At 57.7% G+C, this 14,439-nt stretch overlaps 1 protein-coding gene across 3 annotated transcripts; it reads right to left on the reverse strand.

Annotated features, from left to right (window-relative positions):
- Positions 1-1,735: 1,735 nt before the first annotated feature.
- Positions 1,736-13,530, reverse strand: HSPB8 (heat shock protein family B (small) member 8). 3 transcript variants are annotated; one of them, XM_081113464.1, is made up of 4 exons: positions 13,297-13,530; positions 11,901-12,317; positions 6,275-6,338; positions 1,736-2,741 (listed from the first exon to the last, which is right to left on the reverse strand). In XM_081113464.1, the coding sequence occupies exons 2-4, from the start codon at positions 12,265-12,267 to the stop codon at positions 2,582-2,584; spliced, it is 591 nt and encodes a 196-aa protein (XP_080969590.1). In that variant the 5' UTR covers positions 12,268-12,317; positions 13,297-13,530; the 3' UTR covers positions 1,736-2,581. The 3 variants fall into 3 exon arrangements, with proteins under 3 accessions (XP_080969590.1, XP_080969589.1, XP_080969591.1); XM_081113463.1 differs by having other exon boundaries at positions 11,901-12,483; positions 13,297-13,492; XM_081113465.1 differs by lacking the exon at positions 13,297-13,530 and adding an exon at positions 12,523-12,635.
- Positions 13,531-14,439: the final 909 nt, after the last annotated feature.

Here is a 14,439-nt window from a genome sequence, read left to right on the forward strand (position 1 = left end):
ACAATAGAAACGTGACTTTGATTTGCTGATTTGTATAAATCATCCCACTCGATTGAATGCCTTATTGATTGTAATGTGAATATCCCATCGATTGTGATCTTACTGGTTTTAGGAAGTGAATTCCTCTGTACCTGGGAACCAGGACAGCACAATTATCCCAAGACCTGAGGGTTCCAGATAATGTTTCCCTGTCAACTCAGTGGTCCCAAAAACCAGGACAGCGCAATTACTCTAAATTGCCTCGATGGCTCTAGATAATTTGTTCCTGGTAACTCAGTGGTCTCAAGACCCGAGGGCTCTAGATAATGTGTTCCTGTCAACTCAGTGATCCAGAGACCCAACCTATAACTAACATGCTTAATTCTGCTTCTGTAAACTGCTTTTTTTGCGAACCAGGTTCCTCATTCCAAACCCTGGGATGTAATCAATACCTTTGTGATCTTTGCCTATAAATCTGGTGGCGGGCATGGGAAGGGCAGTTGGAGATTTGGAGAGCGTGGCCCCCTCAGTCCCGGATTGCAATAAATGTGACTCTTTAATTCGGCTTCTTGAGGCATCCTTCTGTGATTTGCGGGGTGCATTATAACACCTCACCCCCTCTTCTCTCTCAGCTTCATTGTAAAATAGGTGTCTGCTTCCTCCAGGGATGGAGCATGTGCCCCAGGCCTGGCCAATCAAAGCACTGATGTCATGGGCTGTGGCTCAAAGGTGGTCATGGGACACCCAAGCTGGTCCATAAGAATGCCGCTAGGGAATGTGACCCAAGCTGTGGGAAAAGACTGCCCCCCCCCCGCCTTCCCCACCCCCCCCCCCCGGACTGGAATGTGGAAGAAGGTGGCTGTAGTGACTAGTCATCTTGTGGCCACGTGGGAGGACGTGGGGCGTGGAGGGGAGGAGCCAGGAGGCAGGGACAACAGGGAGCCTGGGAGTGGAGGCAGCACCAGGGATGGAGAGAAACAGTCTGCTGACGTCATTGGGAGCCTGAAAGGGACGCCACCCTGGACTTCTCGGCCTTGCGTACCAACACGCACTCCTTCGCCTACTTCAGTTTGACTTGGTTTCCTGAACCCCAAACGTGGTCTGTGCCCGGCAGCCTCGGTCTGCGACAGTCCCTGAATGCCGACTCCCCCCCAGCTGCCGTGCCCCCTCCTCCTTCCCAGCCGTGTTCCCGGCCTCCGAGGACAAGTCAGTGTGGACCTGAGCCCCTTGTGGCCGCCCCTTTCCCTTCTGCCGGCGATGGGCTTCAGGGTGAACGCGCCCCAGTTTGGGTCAATGAGATGAACCTAGTCTCCCGAGAGCCCCTGGAAGAGGATCTTGAACTGGCCAAAGGGAGTGCAGATGAGAAGGCCTTGTGCCCCGCCTTCCCTTCCCACACATGCCGGGGGGGGGGGGGGGGGGGGGGTGGTGCCGGGGGGGGGGGCGGGGGGCGGGGGGAAGATGCTGGGAGCTGCCACCGCCACCCTGCAGCCATGAGGGGAGACTCCTCAGAGATGCACGTCAGAGACGGCAGAGGAAAAAAAGGGAAGTACTTGGGGGTTTTGGTGGCTTAACAGCTGGAGAAATAACTGTGAAATCGCCTATCTAGACTTGTTGTAAAGTCAGATAATAGATGCTTATGTCCGTTAAACCACTATGTGTTGGGTGTTAGTATTTGCAGCCACGAGCATTCCCAATTGATATTAAAAATCTAAGTGATGTAGCATTTAGTTCCTCAATCAAAGGAAGCACACAGGGCTAAGAACACCAGTTCCTTTATTATTATTTACTGTTATTTTTTCCCCTAAAGAACAGCACAATTCAAATAACAATGACACACACGTCCCACCCATACACACAGTACCACTATCCTGCCTGCCGGCTGTCTGGCCTTTGCTTGGTTCCTGGCGGAGCTGCCTGGAGACAGCCCCCTCTGTAAAAATCCCGACGAGGACATAGACACAAGGAAGGGGGACGTTAGCTGGAGGGTAAACCGAGGGGCTTCCAGACTCCTGGGGGACTACGAGCTCGGGAACGTGCGGCCGGTGCTGGGTGGGGGGCAGAAGGCACTGCTGTTTTCGTGTGACTGTTGGGTAATTCCCGTTCGGGGAGGAAGCCCTGCCGTCACCGCGATAGGCCAGGGCCGCAGAAACACAGTGCGGGGGGCTCATGGGCCCCATCAGCCAACCAGGGGGCAGGCACGGACATCGGGGCCCAGAATAGGAATCTGGGTGATGCGAGGTCCCCAGAGAAAAGCAGCCCTGGCATCAGTTGCAAGGTGAGATACCGTGTGACATGCTATGTCCCCTTCTGCATGCTGTGCAGCTGTTGAATGTACAACATTTTCATCAAGACAGAAAAAGTAAAGAAAGAAAAACTTCCAGCATTTTGGCCTAAGGCCACCCAGCATGACTTGCCAATCGCGCCCCCTGGTGCAAACACCTAGTACTATACTCTCTAGGGACTGGTCAAATGACCCTGACCCCCAACATTTTAGTTGCACTAAATCTATGAGTTCAGCTGAAGTGATGACTAATGTACCCTGGAATCAGAGAAGCCCTGGGGGTGGGGGTGGGGGTGACAAGGATGGGCCAGGACTGGGGTCTCAAGTGCAGGTGACCTCCTGGCCGTCTTGAGGAAGCTGGTTGCTGAAGCCGCTCTCTCCCGATGGCGAGTACGGGGGCACCTGGGGAGCCTCGATGATCAGCAGGCCCTCCGGGGAGAGCGAGGCGAACACGGTGGCGGGGTCCACCTCCGCAGGAAGCCTAGGGGGAGCACAGGGTTTTAGTCGTTTATTTTAATCCAGGCCACACGCTCCTCTGTTCCTCCGAAAGAAGATAGTTTTGATAAGAGCTTGGGCTTGGGGTGTGTATGCTGGGTCTGAACCCTGGCTCTGCCCCTTTCTGGCTGTGATCCTGGGAAGCCACTCAGCTGCTCAGAGCTGGTTCTCTCTTCTGCAAAATGGAGGTCACTGTATTAAACGTGGACCGGGTTTGGGACTTTAGGATTCTTTGCAAAGAATGTGAACGTGCTTTGCAAGTGGTAAATGCTGCTCAACAGTAACTAACTTACAAGGGAGCTGCAGCCCCCGTGTCTGATTCAGGTTGAAGTCTCACTTAGCACCCACGATTCACCAGCTGTTGGCGTAATGGCCGCCACCCCCTCCCCGCGTAGAGCACAGTAAGGTGTGTCTGGCAGCGGGTGGCGCACGGCCACCTGCCACGTGCACTGCGGTGGAATTCATGGTGGGAGGGCAGCTTGGCAGAGTGGGTCAGGCTGGCCGCTGGCTCGAATGCAGATGCCAGCGTCCTCTGTATGTTTAGGATGAGCCGTGATTGGGCACATCCCAGGTGTTTGCTGTAGGTGGTAAGTGTTTTGCTTCCTGAACACGTGTGTAGGCATGACCTGGTCCGAGCTGTACTGTGGGTCCCGAACGGTGAATGGGAGTTGACATGCCCGTGGCACAGAGCCTTTAACAGAGACTTGGGGCAATTAAATGACAGGCTTTCTGAACCCAACGCCGGGCTTTCTGAACCCCAATCCGGTTCCAGTTCTGAAGCTGTTTTTATGATTTGGGGCTCGTTTGGAGTGAATGAGCTACCCAGGCACCGTTTCTTCAACAAGCCATTGGAATGCGGAGAACCTGTGGCGACTCTTTGGGGTGCCTTTATGAATAAGAAGAATAAAAACGGGGGCCCCTGAGCGTCCTGTGTGCCGGGTGCTTCACCCGAGTCCTTTCACTTCATTGTCAACCCTGATCCCACCAGGCGAGTTCTGTTACTGTCCCTGACGCACAGGTGGGGTGGTCAAGGTCAGAGGAGGTGACTCCCAAGGTCGCACAGCCGGCGAGCGGCAGGTGTGGATGGAGTTGGAATCCTGGTCTCTGAATTCACAGTAGCTCTCTGGCACCCGACTTTTAAAAAAGGGACCATGGGTGAGGGGGAGGGGGAGGGGACAGAAGGTTCGATCACCATAGAGGTCTCCTGGCCCCGGCTGGCTCTGCCTGTTGTAAAAGCAAAGTCACGGGTCTTGATGAAAGAACCCGGAAGTGAGGTAAGCCCGTTCGGGTCATGGGCAGGGCCCTTCCTGGAGGGGCAACCCGTACCCCCTTCGCCAAGTCTACCCAGGAGACGCTGGCCAAATGGAAGCCGCGGGCATTAGCGGGGCCTGTGGGAAGGAGGGAAGAGAAGGAGGGAACGGAGTGGCTGCCAAGCCGAACTGCTGACGTGTGGCCCTCCCATGGCTGCTGGGATGGGTCCGCTCTGCTTAACCGCTCGCATGCCAACCCACTGGGCACCGGACACCATGGCAGAGGTGGCTATGGTCCGGAGAATGGGAGTGGCAAATTCTCTCTTTTTTAAATGTATTGATTTTAGAGAGCGGGGAAGGGAGAGGGAGAGAGACATGTTGGTCCACTTATTCATGCATCATTGGTGCTTCTTGTATGAGCCCTGACCGGAGATCAAACCTTTGGCATATCGGGACGATGCTCTAACCCACTGAGCGACCCAGCCAGGGCCCTGAATTCAAATTCTGACTCTTCCTGATTGTGTGGCCTTGAGCCTATGCTCTCGCCCCCTGAGCCTATTTCCTTATAGGGAAAGGGGTAACGAAAGTGCCAGCCTCTGCAGGTGACGTGAGAACCCGTGCCTGGTGCGCCGGAGTGCCTGCTGAGGGTTAGCTTCTGCGCAGCCATGGGCCGTGCCGCGGGCCCCTGAGGGCTGTGAGTGTTCCAGCACAAGCCCGGCATCGCTGACCCGCAGGGTGTCAGAGCCCCGAAGAGGCCTCACGATGGTCCAGGACAAAGCTCTCATTTTCCCCCTGGGGAAGCTGAGCCCCGCGGTGGGAAGAGACTCAAGGGCTTGACCCGAGTCAAGGGCTCGGACCAGGTGCCCTGGTTTGGAGGTTTTAATAAGGCCAGTTCCCGAGGAGGAGCCCCGAGGCCATCCCCTGTGCTAAGTGCTTCGCACACATCCTCTCCTGCCCCATCGGGGTGCCTCCGCGGGAAACGGGGGAACAGCAGCTCAGGTTAGCGGAGCCTGGACTCCCACCCCCCTGGGTGAGATGAGAAGATTTAACCACAGGCAGCTGGGCATTGACCAATCAGAGTGGGAGGATTCGGGCCATGGTGAGGGGAGAGGGTCCTGGGGACCCTTTAGTTTCTGGGATGTGGGGAGCTCTGGAGGGTCCCGGGCAGGTCAGGATGGCTGGCTGGTTGGGAGGGCACGTGGGGGGCTCAGGGCAGTGGCCAGTGCAGTGTTGTCACAGGAGCCCGCTCAGCTGCCGGGCCCCAGCTGACCAGCTGCCCTGCCTCTGGCCGCTTCGGGCTGTTCTACCTGCTCAGTAACTCCCAGCGAGCTGTTCCCCTGAGGCCCCAGAGATGGCAAAATCCACGAAAATGGCCATGTTTGTAAGATGATGAACCCGCTGCCTTCTTTCTGCCTCCGTCCCTGTCACGCTCAGCTCGGTCTGTCATCGTGGGGGCACCTCATTTGAACCTCTTGAAGAAGCATCAGCGCCCACCCCCCCTTTCCCCTCCCGACGCTGGGTCTGGTGCTGGACCGCGGGGAGGGGTCCTGGCATGCAGGCCAGTGAGCACAGAGACACGGTTGGCCGTGGCCTTATGGGGAAGTGCCCGCGGCTTCCAGGAACCCGCACTGCAGGGGGGTCAGGCCAGGACACGTGGGAGGCGGGACTGCAGGATCCAAAAGAAGCCTAGGAATTCGGCTAATGCTGGCCCCCATCTCCTTTGATGTTCAGCTGGGGAGGCCGCAGGGCTAGAGTCACCCTCCATCCTTCTTACCGGGAGGAAAGGGCATTAGGACAGGGACCAGCTCGGGGCTGTTCTAATTTCTAACTGTAAGGACCTTTCCCCCAAGTTCTCCGTCCACCAGGGAGGGTGAGGTCTCTCCTGCCCTCTGCACGTTGAGCTGCAACCAACAGCTCACGGCAGCCAGGATGGCGAGACTCCGGGGCCAGCAGGACACCGGGTGGCGTGATGCCGTCAGAAACAGGCATGTCCATTAGGACCTACGGCCTCTTCTTCCCACAGGTGTTTCGGGGTGTGGGGGGACCTCCGTGTGGCTTGGACTCATTGGCTCTGCAGGTGGCCTTCTGCTCACATGATTCCTTTGCTGTGACATTTTCCCCTTTAGGGTGAAGGTTCAGCTCCCTACCCCAGGGCGGGGGGCGAGGTGCCTCACGGGAGAGATGCCCAAGAGGGTACAGACCCCGGAACTGGGGTCCCAGGCCCCTCCCGCCCTCCACGCCCACCGGAAACGCACACGGGGTTACTTACTGGATTTTCTTGGTGAAGTTCTTGGACACAATGCCCCCCTCATGCTGCTTCTCTTCGTGATTGCCTGGAGGGGGAGGAATCCTCGCGTCAGGATCTGAGCCCCTTGGGCTTCCACTGATGGGAGCCCAGGCTCAGGTTCAAACCCTCCCCTGGCCCCGCCTCGTTGTGTGGCTGGGGCTTGATCTAGACTGGAGGCTCCAGCAGTCTGAGCCCACCTCCCAGGCTGCTGAGGAGATGAAGCAAGACAATGGACAGGACAGGAGGCCTGACTGCAGTTGGCAGACAATTACGTGTTGTCTTAGGAAATTACAGAGCCTGGGCCCGTGTGGCACTGTATCTTCCAAGCCCTCATTGGACAGCACCGCGCCCTCAGCAGCCAGGAGAGCCCTGGGGCTAACACCCCGGATGCCGCCCGCTGGCTTCACAGCTCATGGCCCCTCCACCCCCACCCCCACCCCAGGATGGGCTGCTCAGGGTTACCCGTGCTCTCTGAGTCTGAGCCAGGTGCTGGGTCCCATCCTCTCTGCCCGTCCCACCTTCCAAGTAGCGCCCAGAGTCATATTCCTGGGCCCGGCCCTGAGAGAGCCCCTGGCAGCAATGCTCCAATCTGCTACCAACCCCCCGACTCCCAGAGGGGCCCTGCCTACGGAAGGGGGAGGCTCCATGGTGGGAACTGCCCCTTCCCTCCTGCAGGGTGCAGGGGAGGGGGCTGTTTTCTTTTCCTTTTTCCTAAGGAAGGAAAAAGATGAAATGACAAGGAGGCCTGGGCCCAAACTGCCTATACCTTGCAGTTTATATAACAAATTCTGAGCCTCGCCGCCCTTCCCATTCTTACTTTTTTAATGGAGAGAGTGTCTCCAATTTCCCTGTAAACAAGGAGTTAGTGGCAGGAGAGCCATTCCCCCCCTCATTTGTGGGGCCACAGCCCAGGGCCAGGAGCCCTCCTGTACACAGGGACAGGTGTCTCTGAGGGGCTCGGGAATCTAGACGGAATAACCTGGTGGGACGTATTATTTTTCTGTGGCCCCAGATTTTGAAAAACCGGCCATTTATAGGCAACTACATTACTAATTGCTTTTTTATTCATTACTCCTTTCTTAATTACTTTTTCTAGATTACAAGATAATGCATGTGTAAGTTAGAAAGTGTAGAAAATAATGCAAAAAAATCAAATAAAACCACCCATAACCCCATCGCCCTGAGAAAACCACTGGCATTTTGGTAGCTGTTCCAGACTTTTCTTTCTGTATTTAGAAATGCATAGATGTTATGTGGTATAGCTGTGCGTCACATAGCTTATCACACGGGATCACCCTCTAGTTATTTTCCGTGTTACGGCCGATGTCCTCGGACACGATTTGTAACGGCTGCCCGGCGTCCCCGTGGGGATCGGTAAGGTCAGGCAGCCCGTCCCCAGCTTCTGGGCACCGGCCCGTTCCTGACATGGGAAGAATGTCGCTGCACTGATATTCTTGGGCTTCTTTCGGGTGAGATCCGGGTTCTAGAGTTTCTAAGCTTGATCCGTGCGGCTCCATCGCCCAGCTGGGCAGAAAGGGGCACATTTAGAGGAAATGGTGCTGAACGGGGGTGCTGCTGTTCTGTGGATGTGCTGATGCTCTGCCCTGCCACGTCCCTGACCACCCGCCGCCCGGCTCTCACCCCGGCACGTGGCCAAAGGTCCCCTCCCCAGAGCTGGGCCTCCGGAGGCCTGTCTCCCTTGGGGACAGGCCAGCGCCTCTGACTCAGGCCTTCTGCACGCTGCGTCCTGCGAATAGTAAAGGAGGAGGCGGGGCTAAGAATAAAAGAGCAAACTCCCATCGCTCTTGCTGGTGTCGGCCACTGTCCTGAGCGCCTCGCCTATGACACCTCCTCTCATTTCACGCCGGCCTATTCTTGCAGGTCTGTGGCCCGGGAACAGAAGCTCAGAGAGGTTAAGTGATGTGCCCAAGGTCACACAGCTCGGAAGAGCAGGAGCAGGGGTTCAAAGGCAGGTGGAGTCCCTGCTCCGACATCTACTTTTCTCGGGGCCTCAGTGTATTGTTCTCTAAAACGGGGGTGACAGCAACATCCTAATTGTTGGGTTACTTTGAGGAGTGAATGACAGCGAGTCACAGGATCGCTTTGTAAGTTGTAAAAATACTGTGTGAAGGTAAATGCTTGTGGTTTATTTCGATGTTTGGGGCAGGATTGCCCCTCAGAAGCTAACCCTCCCTGTCCATGCTCTGAGAACAAGGTTTGGGGGTCAGGGAGGAGAGGGCCTCTGATTTCCATATGGGGGGCCTGGGGTGGGGTTCATCTGGTTGAAAGAAGGTGTTGGAAAGAGTGGAGTCTTAAAGCTTAATTTGCATAGCATTTGAATATCTAATAGGGTCAGTTGAAGGATGATGAGTAATGTTTCATTCTTATTTTGCTTTCCTGTTTATTTTCTACATGGGAATAATTTGATTTTTGTAAACATAAAAAAGTAATTATTATGGTTAAAGAAAGAAAAGAGAACTCATCTGAAGTCAGGGCAGCTGAGAGGCCCCTGGGAGCCTCGGAGAAATGCGGGCATCAGCCCTCGGGGAAAGCCACTGGCCCAGCTAAAGAAAGCAGGCTGGTACCAGGCAGGCGGCGGCCTGGGCTTAAGGAGAAGGGCCGGGCAAATGGTCCTGGGGACTTTCCAGTCCCTTCCCCTGGCCAGGGCCTGGCCCAGTGGCCCAGGAAGGGAACGGTTCTTGGCTGGTGGCTGCAGGGCGGGGGTGAGAGTGTGTGAGGCATGATGCGAATCTTCTAGTCCAGCATCATCCAAACACTTCCCTGGACCTGGACACTCTCAGGTGTCAGATACGACAAGGCCGTCTCTCCGAGATCCATAAACCACATTAGCAAACTCAGCGCTCTGCGAAGCCCACAGCGAGACGACGGTTACCATGTTGTTTCAACCAGCACCTTCTAGAATTCTGGACCCCTCCTCCACTCAGGGCTCAGATGCCTAGTGGCAGCTAAGAGAACACTGTTGGGCAGATACTGACCCAATCCCCCTTCACAGAGCCATGGTAACCCCGAGGGTTGGAGGTGGCAGGAAGAATTTGCCCAGGGCCACACAATCGGAATTGGAAACTGGCTAGGTTGGCCTGACTTTGAATTTCAGACATTGCCATGGAGAAGTGGGTGATCTCAGGTGAATTCCTCTCTCTGGGCCTCAGTTTCCTCATCTGTAAAATGGGTATAACAAACCTACCCATGTTCACTTAGAAGTCCACGTGAGGAAGCAGCGAGCCAACCTATGTAGGTATTTAGCACAGAGTGCGTGGGGAGTAGGTTTGTCACTGTGGGATGCGGGAGGGGAGACTGGTTTCATGTCTGACTTCCCTTGAAAGTTGCGTTTTAGATGGAGCCTCTGCTTTTGATCTGATTTTTCAAACTGCTTTCGGGAGAGACTCAGTGTGTCCTCTCAGGGGACCTGGATTCTGTCGAGCTAAGGTGGCTACGTGCATACCTGTGAGAATTTTACAGCCTAAAAAGGCTTTGTCTGTCTTTGTCTTATTTGTGTTCCCCAACGACCCCATGTTACAGATGTGGAAACTGAGGCTCTGAGACGCATTCAAAGCCTCTGGGTCGGTAAGTGACTTAGCTGGGATGTCGGCTTGGAGCTGCCCGATCCCGTTTGTTAAGAAGCGCCTAGAAAAGAGGACGGAGAGGCTGGGCAGAGGTCTCCTGGAAGGGCCATAGGACCCTCCAACCTGGGGTGGAAAACTCAGGAACCTTAATTAAAACAAAGACAGAGAGTGGTCATAATAATGCCCATCTCCAGGGCACCAGGCGGGCGCCCTCACTAGCTCCATTTTACAGACACTCTGCAGGTCTTACATCTTGTCTGCATATATTTAGTCTTCCCTGCAGCCTTATGGGATAGATATTATTATGATCCCCATTCTGCAGATGAGGACACGGAGGCTCAGAACGGTGAAAAGACTTTCTTGCCCACATCCATCTAGAGCAGCCGTGGGCAAACTACGGCCCGTGGGCCGGATCCGGCCCGTTTGAAATGAATAAAACTAAAAAAAAAAAAGACAGTACCCTTTTATGTAATGATGTTTACTTTGAATTTCTATTAGTTCACACAAACACTCCATCCATGCTTTTGTTCCGGCCTCCGGTCCAGTTTAAGAACCCATTGTGGCCCTCGAGTCACAAAGTTTGCCCACCCCTGGCCTAGAGCGTGGCCAGCGCAGCCAGGCTTGGAACCCAGGTCTCAGAGGCCATCTACCATTTATGATTTATCAGGGCCTCCCTGGGTGGCTGGCCTTTTATCAACATCCACTTCAGTAACAGTTTCAGGCGCTATATATCCACACGTTTCACACATCAGCTCATTAAATACAATCATCCTTATGCCCTTGTAGCCCTTTGAACCCCGATTTCCAGATTAGGAAACAAAGCCGAGAGCGGCTAAGTCATCTGTACAACCTGCTGGTCAGTGGGGGAGCCTGTTTCAGAACGCGAGCCCAGCCTCCCGGCCGAGGCTGCCCAGAGCCCTGGCCGACCCCCTCCGTCAGCACGTGCCCCAGCCTGACGCCTGGCCCGCCGCGCCTGCCAGACCGCCGATGTTTATCATTCTGACCTGCCAGGCTTTGAAACTTCCCCCCCCGCCCCCCAGACGCCTTCCTGCCAGAGCTCGTCCCGCCGCCCGTGTTTGCGATGCTTTTATTGATTTTTCTGGCGGCAGAGCCTGCTGGGAACCTGCTCCTGTTAGTGGAGCTTTAATTGCTGGGAAGCGACAGAAAGCTGCTCCCCTCTCCTGGAGTGTGGGCAGGCCCAGACTCTTCCTGCTGCTGACTCACAGCGTGACCTTGGACGCATCCCGCCTGGGTCCCAGCCTCAGCCGAGGGGGCCTGGAGGCCTCTGCTCTCAGGGCTGGGGGGAGGCGTGCTGGGGAGAAGGAACAGAAGAGGTTTAGCCCGCCCTTCGTCCCTAGTAGGTGCCTAGATTGCCGATTCACTCTGGCCTCCCGTTCCCAGGCAGCCTGGATCGGAACCCCTGGTGGCCTTGGGCTGGGGTGGGGGTCCCTGAGCCCCCCTGGGCCTCTGCTTCCTCGTCTGTAAGAAGGGGAGCCCACGGGACCCCTGCCCTCTGGTCGCATTAACCGAGAGGCTGCAGGTGAAGCGTCAGGTGGGTCTGGCAGCTCGGAAGCTGGTCAAGGTTACCCATTGGTCTCCTTAAAATGGCCCTTCAGCCTCAGTTCCTATCTGGGACCAGGGAGTGTTGCCCTTGAAGCCAGGCTGGTTGCTAACACTCCACATGAAACACGCCTTCGAGGCTGTGATGTGATCTGGGGCCCTTCGATTCCTTCTGTGTCTGTGTCACTTCTTCCTCTGCAATCCTCCGCCCGGCTCCCACCTCCCTGCGGGCTCTGACGATAGGCCGGCGCCCCCAAGGCCCCACGGCAGCCGGTCAGGCCGAGCTTTCCTGGCGGCCAGGAGGGGAGCTCTCCCTAAGGGTAACTTTTGGGGCCACATTCTTGAGCCCTGAGATCGCCTGCGTCAGCCCTCACAGCTGCCCCCTAGGAGAAGTCCTCTGGGCTGTTCCAACCTGCAGCCCCCACCCCACCCCCTTCTCTCTCCCCCTCCTGATCCCCACTCACCAGACACCTCCACGTATCTGTCCTTGGTCTTTACCATCAGCTCCTCTGGCTTGAAGCTGTGCACGTTGACACACACTTTCCAGGGCTCTCCAGGGAAGGGCGGGGGGCTCCTGCCATCCGCGGGTACCCCAAACCTGCCTGTGGCCGTCGGCACCCGCGGCACGGTGCCCGGCCTCAGGGATCCGGGCCAGGCCGAGGAGAGTCGAGGCAGCGCCCAGTCGGGCCAGGGGGCAGTCAGGTCGTCGGGGAAGGGGTCCATGCCAAAGCCATCGTCCAGCAGGCGCGAGGAGAGGGGCGAGTCTCGGAAGGGGTCCCGGCGCAGGCGGCTTGGGTAGTGGCAGGAGAAGGGCATCTGACCATCAGCCATGGCGGATGCTGAGCTGGAGCACACACGGAGGCTCAGAGAGAGGGAGCCACCTGCCCAAGGTCACACAGCAAGGTGATGTGGTGGGCTAGCCTTCCAGCTAATTCTTCAGCTTCAAAAGCTGCTGGACCATCCGCCGCGGAGGGTGGAGGCAGGCACCAGGCTGGGGTCCCAACCCCCAAAGACTCTCCGGCCGCCACAGGCCTCCCCGGGCTGGTCCTGCAAGAATCCCAGAGAGCCCTGTCCGCACCGCCTCACCCGCGATCTGCCAGCCTCTGTCCTCCCAGGCTGTCCAGGCTCGAAGCCAGAGCCGCCAAGGTCTAAAGTGGAGCCAGGAGCTTAATAAACCCTGGGACGCAGGCCTAGAAACTTCTCCTGGCTTCTGGGCTGGGAGCCTTTTATTTATAGCGGCTGCGGCTGGAGGCGGTGCTGCCCAGGTCCCTCCCGTCACGCGAGTATTCCGAGGTGATGAACTAGCCCTGCAGATCCTCAGGCCCAGCTGGCTCCGAGGGGGCGGGGAGGGCCCCTGCAGCCGCCTACCGGTCGGCTCTCAGCCCCGGCCCGCCCACCGCCCTCCCCGCCCTCCCCCGGAGCCGCCCTCCGAGCCAGCACTTAGGCGCGGCTATTAATAAGCCTCTGCTGGCTGAAGGCTCAGGTCACCCTCTGCAAATACTACCCCCCCCCCCCGCACCCGCCCCCCCTGCCTCGCACCTGCTGTTCCTGCTGCCCCCGGGACCGCAGAAGGGGACCAGGGACCGGGGAGCCATGGATGGGAAGGCAGATGGCCCAGGGTTGCAGCCGCCTACAAGCGCTCAGAGCTCGCCCCCAGCGCAGGCCGGGCTCTCACCCCAAGCCCTGAACTGCCCCTTCCCCCCTGTAAAGTGGACCTCAGAGCCACCTGCTCGCGGTGTGTCCTGAGGGGTTTGTAGTCACTCTCCAAGCCCCCGGGGCGGCGGGCAGGGCGGGGTATAGGAGAAGAGGTCCTCTCTGCGCTTTACATGTCAGACCCGGCCCCCTGCCTGGGAGTCGCACCTGTTGAGAAGTTTCACCATTAACATCATCGTAACAACGTGGAGGCCACCGCTGTCCCCGCATCCTCCTCCGGCAGCTTCCTCCTCAGAAAGGGGGTTCGCTGGTCCCCCAGGTCAGAGGACGGTTGGAGGATGAAGCTGGCACATCACCTCCCGCGCTGGGCGGCCGTCTTTCAGAGTTCGCTGTGCTGGGCGAAGGGAAGCTGCCGGAGGAGGACCTGCTCCCCAATTCCCTGCCTCCCGCCCACCCCCACCCCTGTGGGCTTGGAGAATGACTACAAACCCCCCTTGGATGGGAGGGCCCCTGTCTTTGATCTGCCCCCAGCAGGTGGGCCATCTGTGAGCTTCTGGGGCTCGGCCGCCTGGCCCCTGGCCCGTGGGTGGGGTGGGGGTGCGAAGGAATTCAGTGAGTCACTGGCTGAGAAATCCTTGTGATGTGAAGCAGTGCCCGCATGAGGCAGTTGCTAAAAATAAGAACATGGAGGGTACCAGCACTCACCATCCCTCACCGCCTCGTGCCCCCCGCGCGCGAGCACCTGCACCTCACCACAGCAGGGGTGTCACCAGCACCCACTTGGCAGGCGAGGAAACGGGCGCAGGGTTCGGCCCCTGCACACAGCTAGGGGGCGGCAGGGCCCGGGAGGGCGTCTGGGTTGTTCCTGAATCTCTGATGCCTGCTGAGCGGAGTGACCAGACCCCACCCACCTCACCCTCTATCCAGAGGGAGGCTGAGCCCCCGGCCCGGCCCCTGCACCACATCCCAGCGCCGGGTCCCCGCTTGTGCGGGGTGAGATCATCCAGCTGGAAGCTTCGGGCTGACGTCACAGCCGGGCCTGAGGCTGGGCGCTCTCTGTAATTACTGCGGGGCCAGGCGGCTGGTGTGGAGCCAGGATGGAGGGTGACTGCATGGCCCAGAGGGTGCTGCCTGGCCTGGGGCCTGGGCCGGGGCCGGGTGAGGGCTCCGGGTGGGTAGGGAGGGGGGAGCGGCTGGGTCCCGTGGTTTGCTGTGGGTTTGAGTGGGTGGTGTGTCTGTCGGGCTGTGTGTGTCTGTGGGCGCGTCTGCAGGTGGACTTATTTCGAAGCCTCTCCTCTCCTTCCTCTGCAGGCTGCCCTCCCACGGCCCACAGAGCCTGGGAGGAGGTGG

This window comes from Myotis nattereri, assembly GCF_964212035.1.
Source record: "Myotis nattereri genome assembly, chromosome: 19".
Taxonomy (NCBI): domain Eukaryota; kingdom Metazoa; phylum Chordata; class Mammalia; order Chiroptera; family Vespertilionidae; genus Myotis; species Myotis nattereri.

Excerpts from the sequence above, each read along its gene's own strand:
- HSPB8 (XM_081113464.1), bottom strand. The coding sequence starts at position 12,267 with ATGGCTGATGGTCAGATGCCCTTCTCCTGCCACTACCCAAGCCGCCTG. Across the intron at positions 6,339-11,900 it reads CAGATACGTGGAGGTGTCTG|GCAATCACGAAGAGAAGCAG; the intron begins GTGAGTGGGGAT and ends CTCCCCCTCCAG. Across the intron at positions 2,742-6,274 it reads AACTTCACCAAGAAAATCCA|GCTTCCTGCGGAGGTGGACC; the intron begins GTAAGTAACCCC and ends TGCTCCCCCTAG.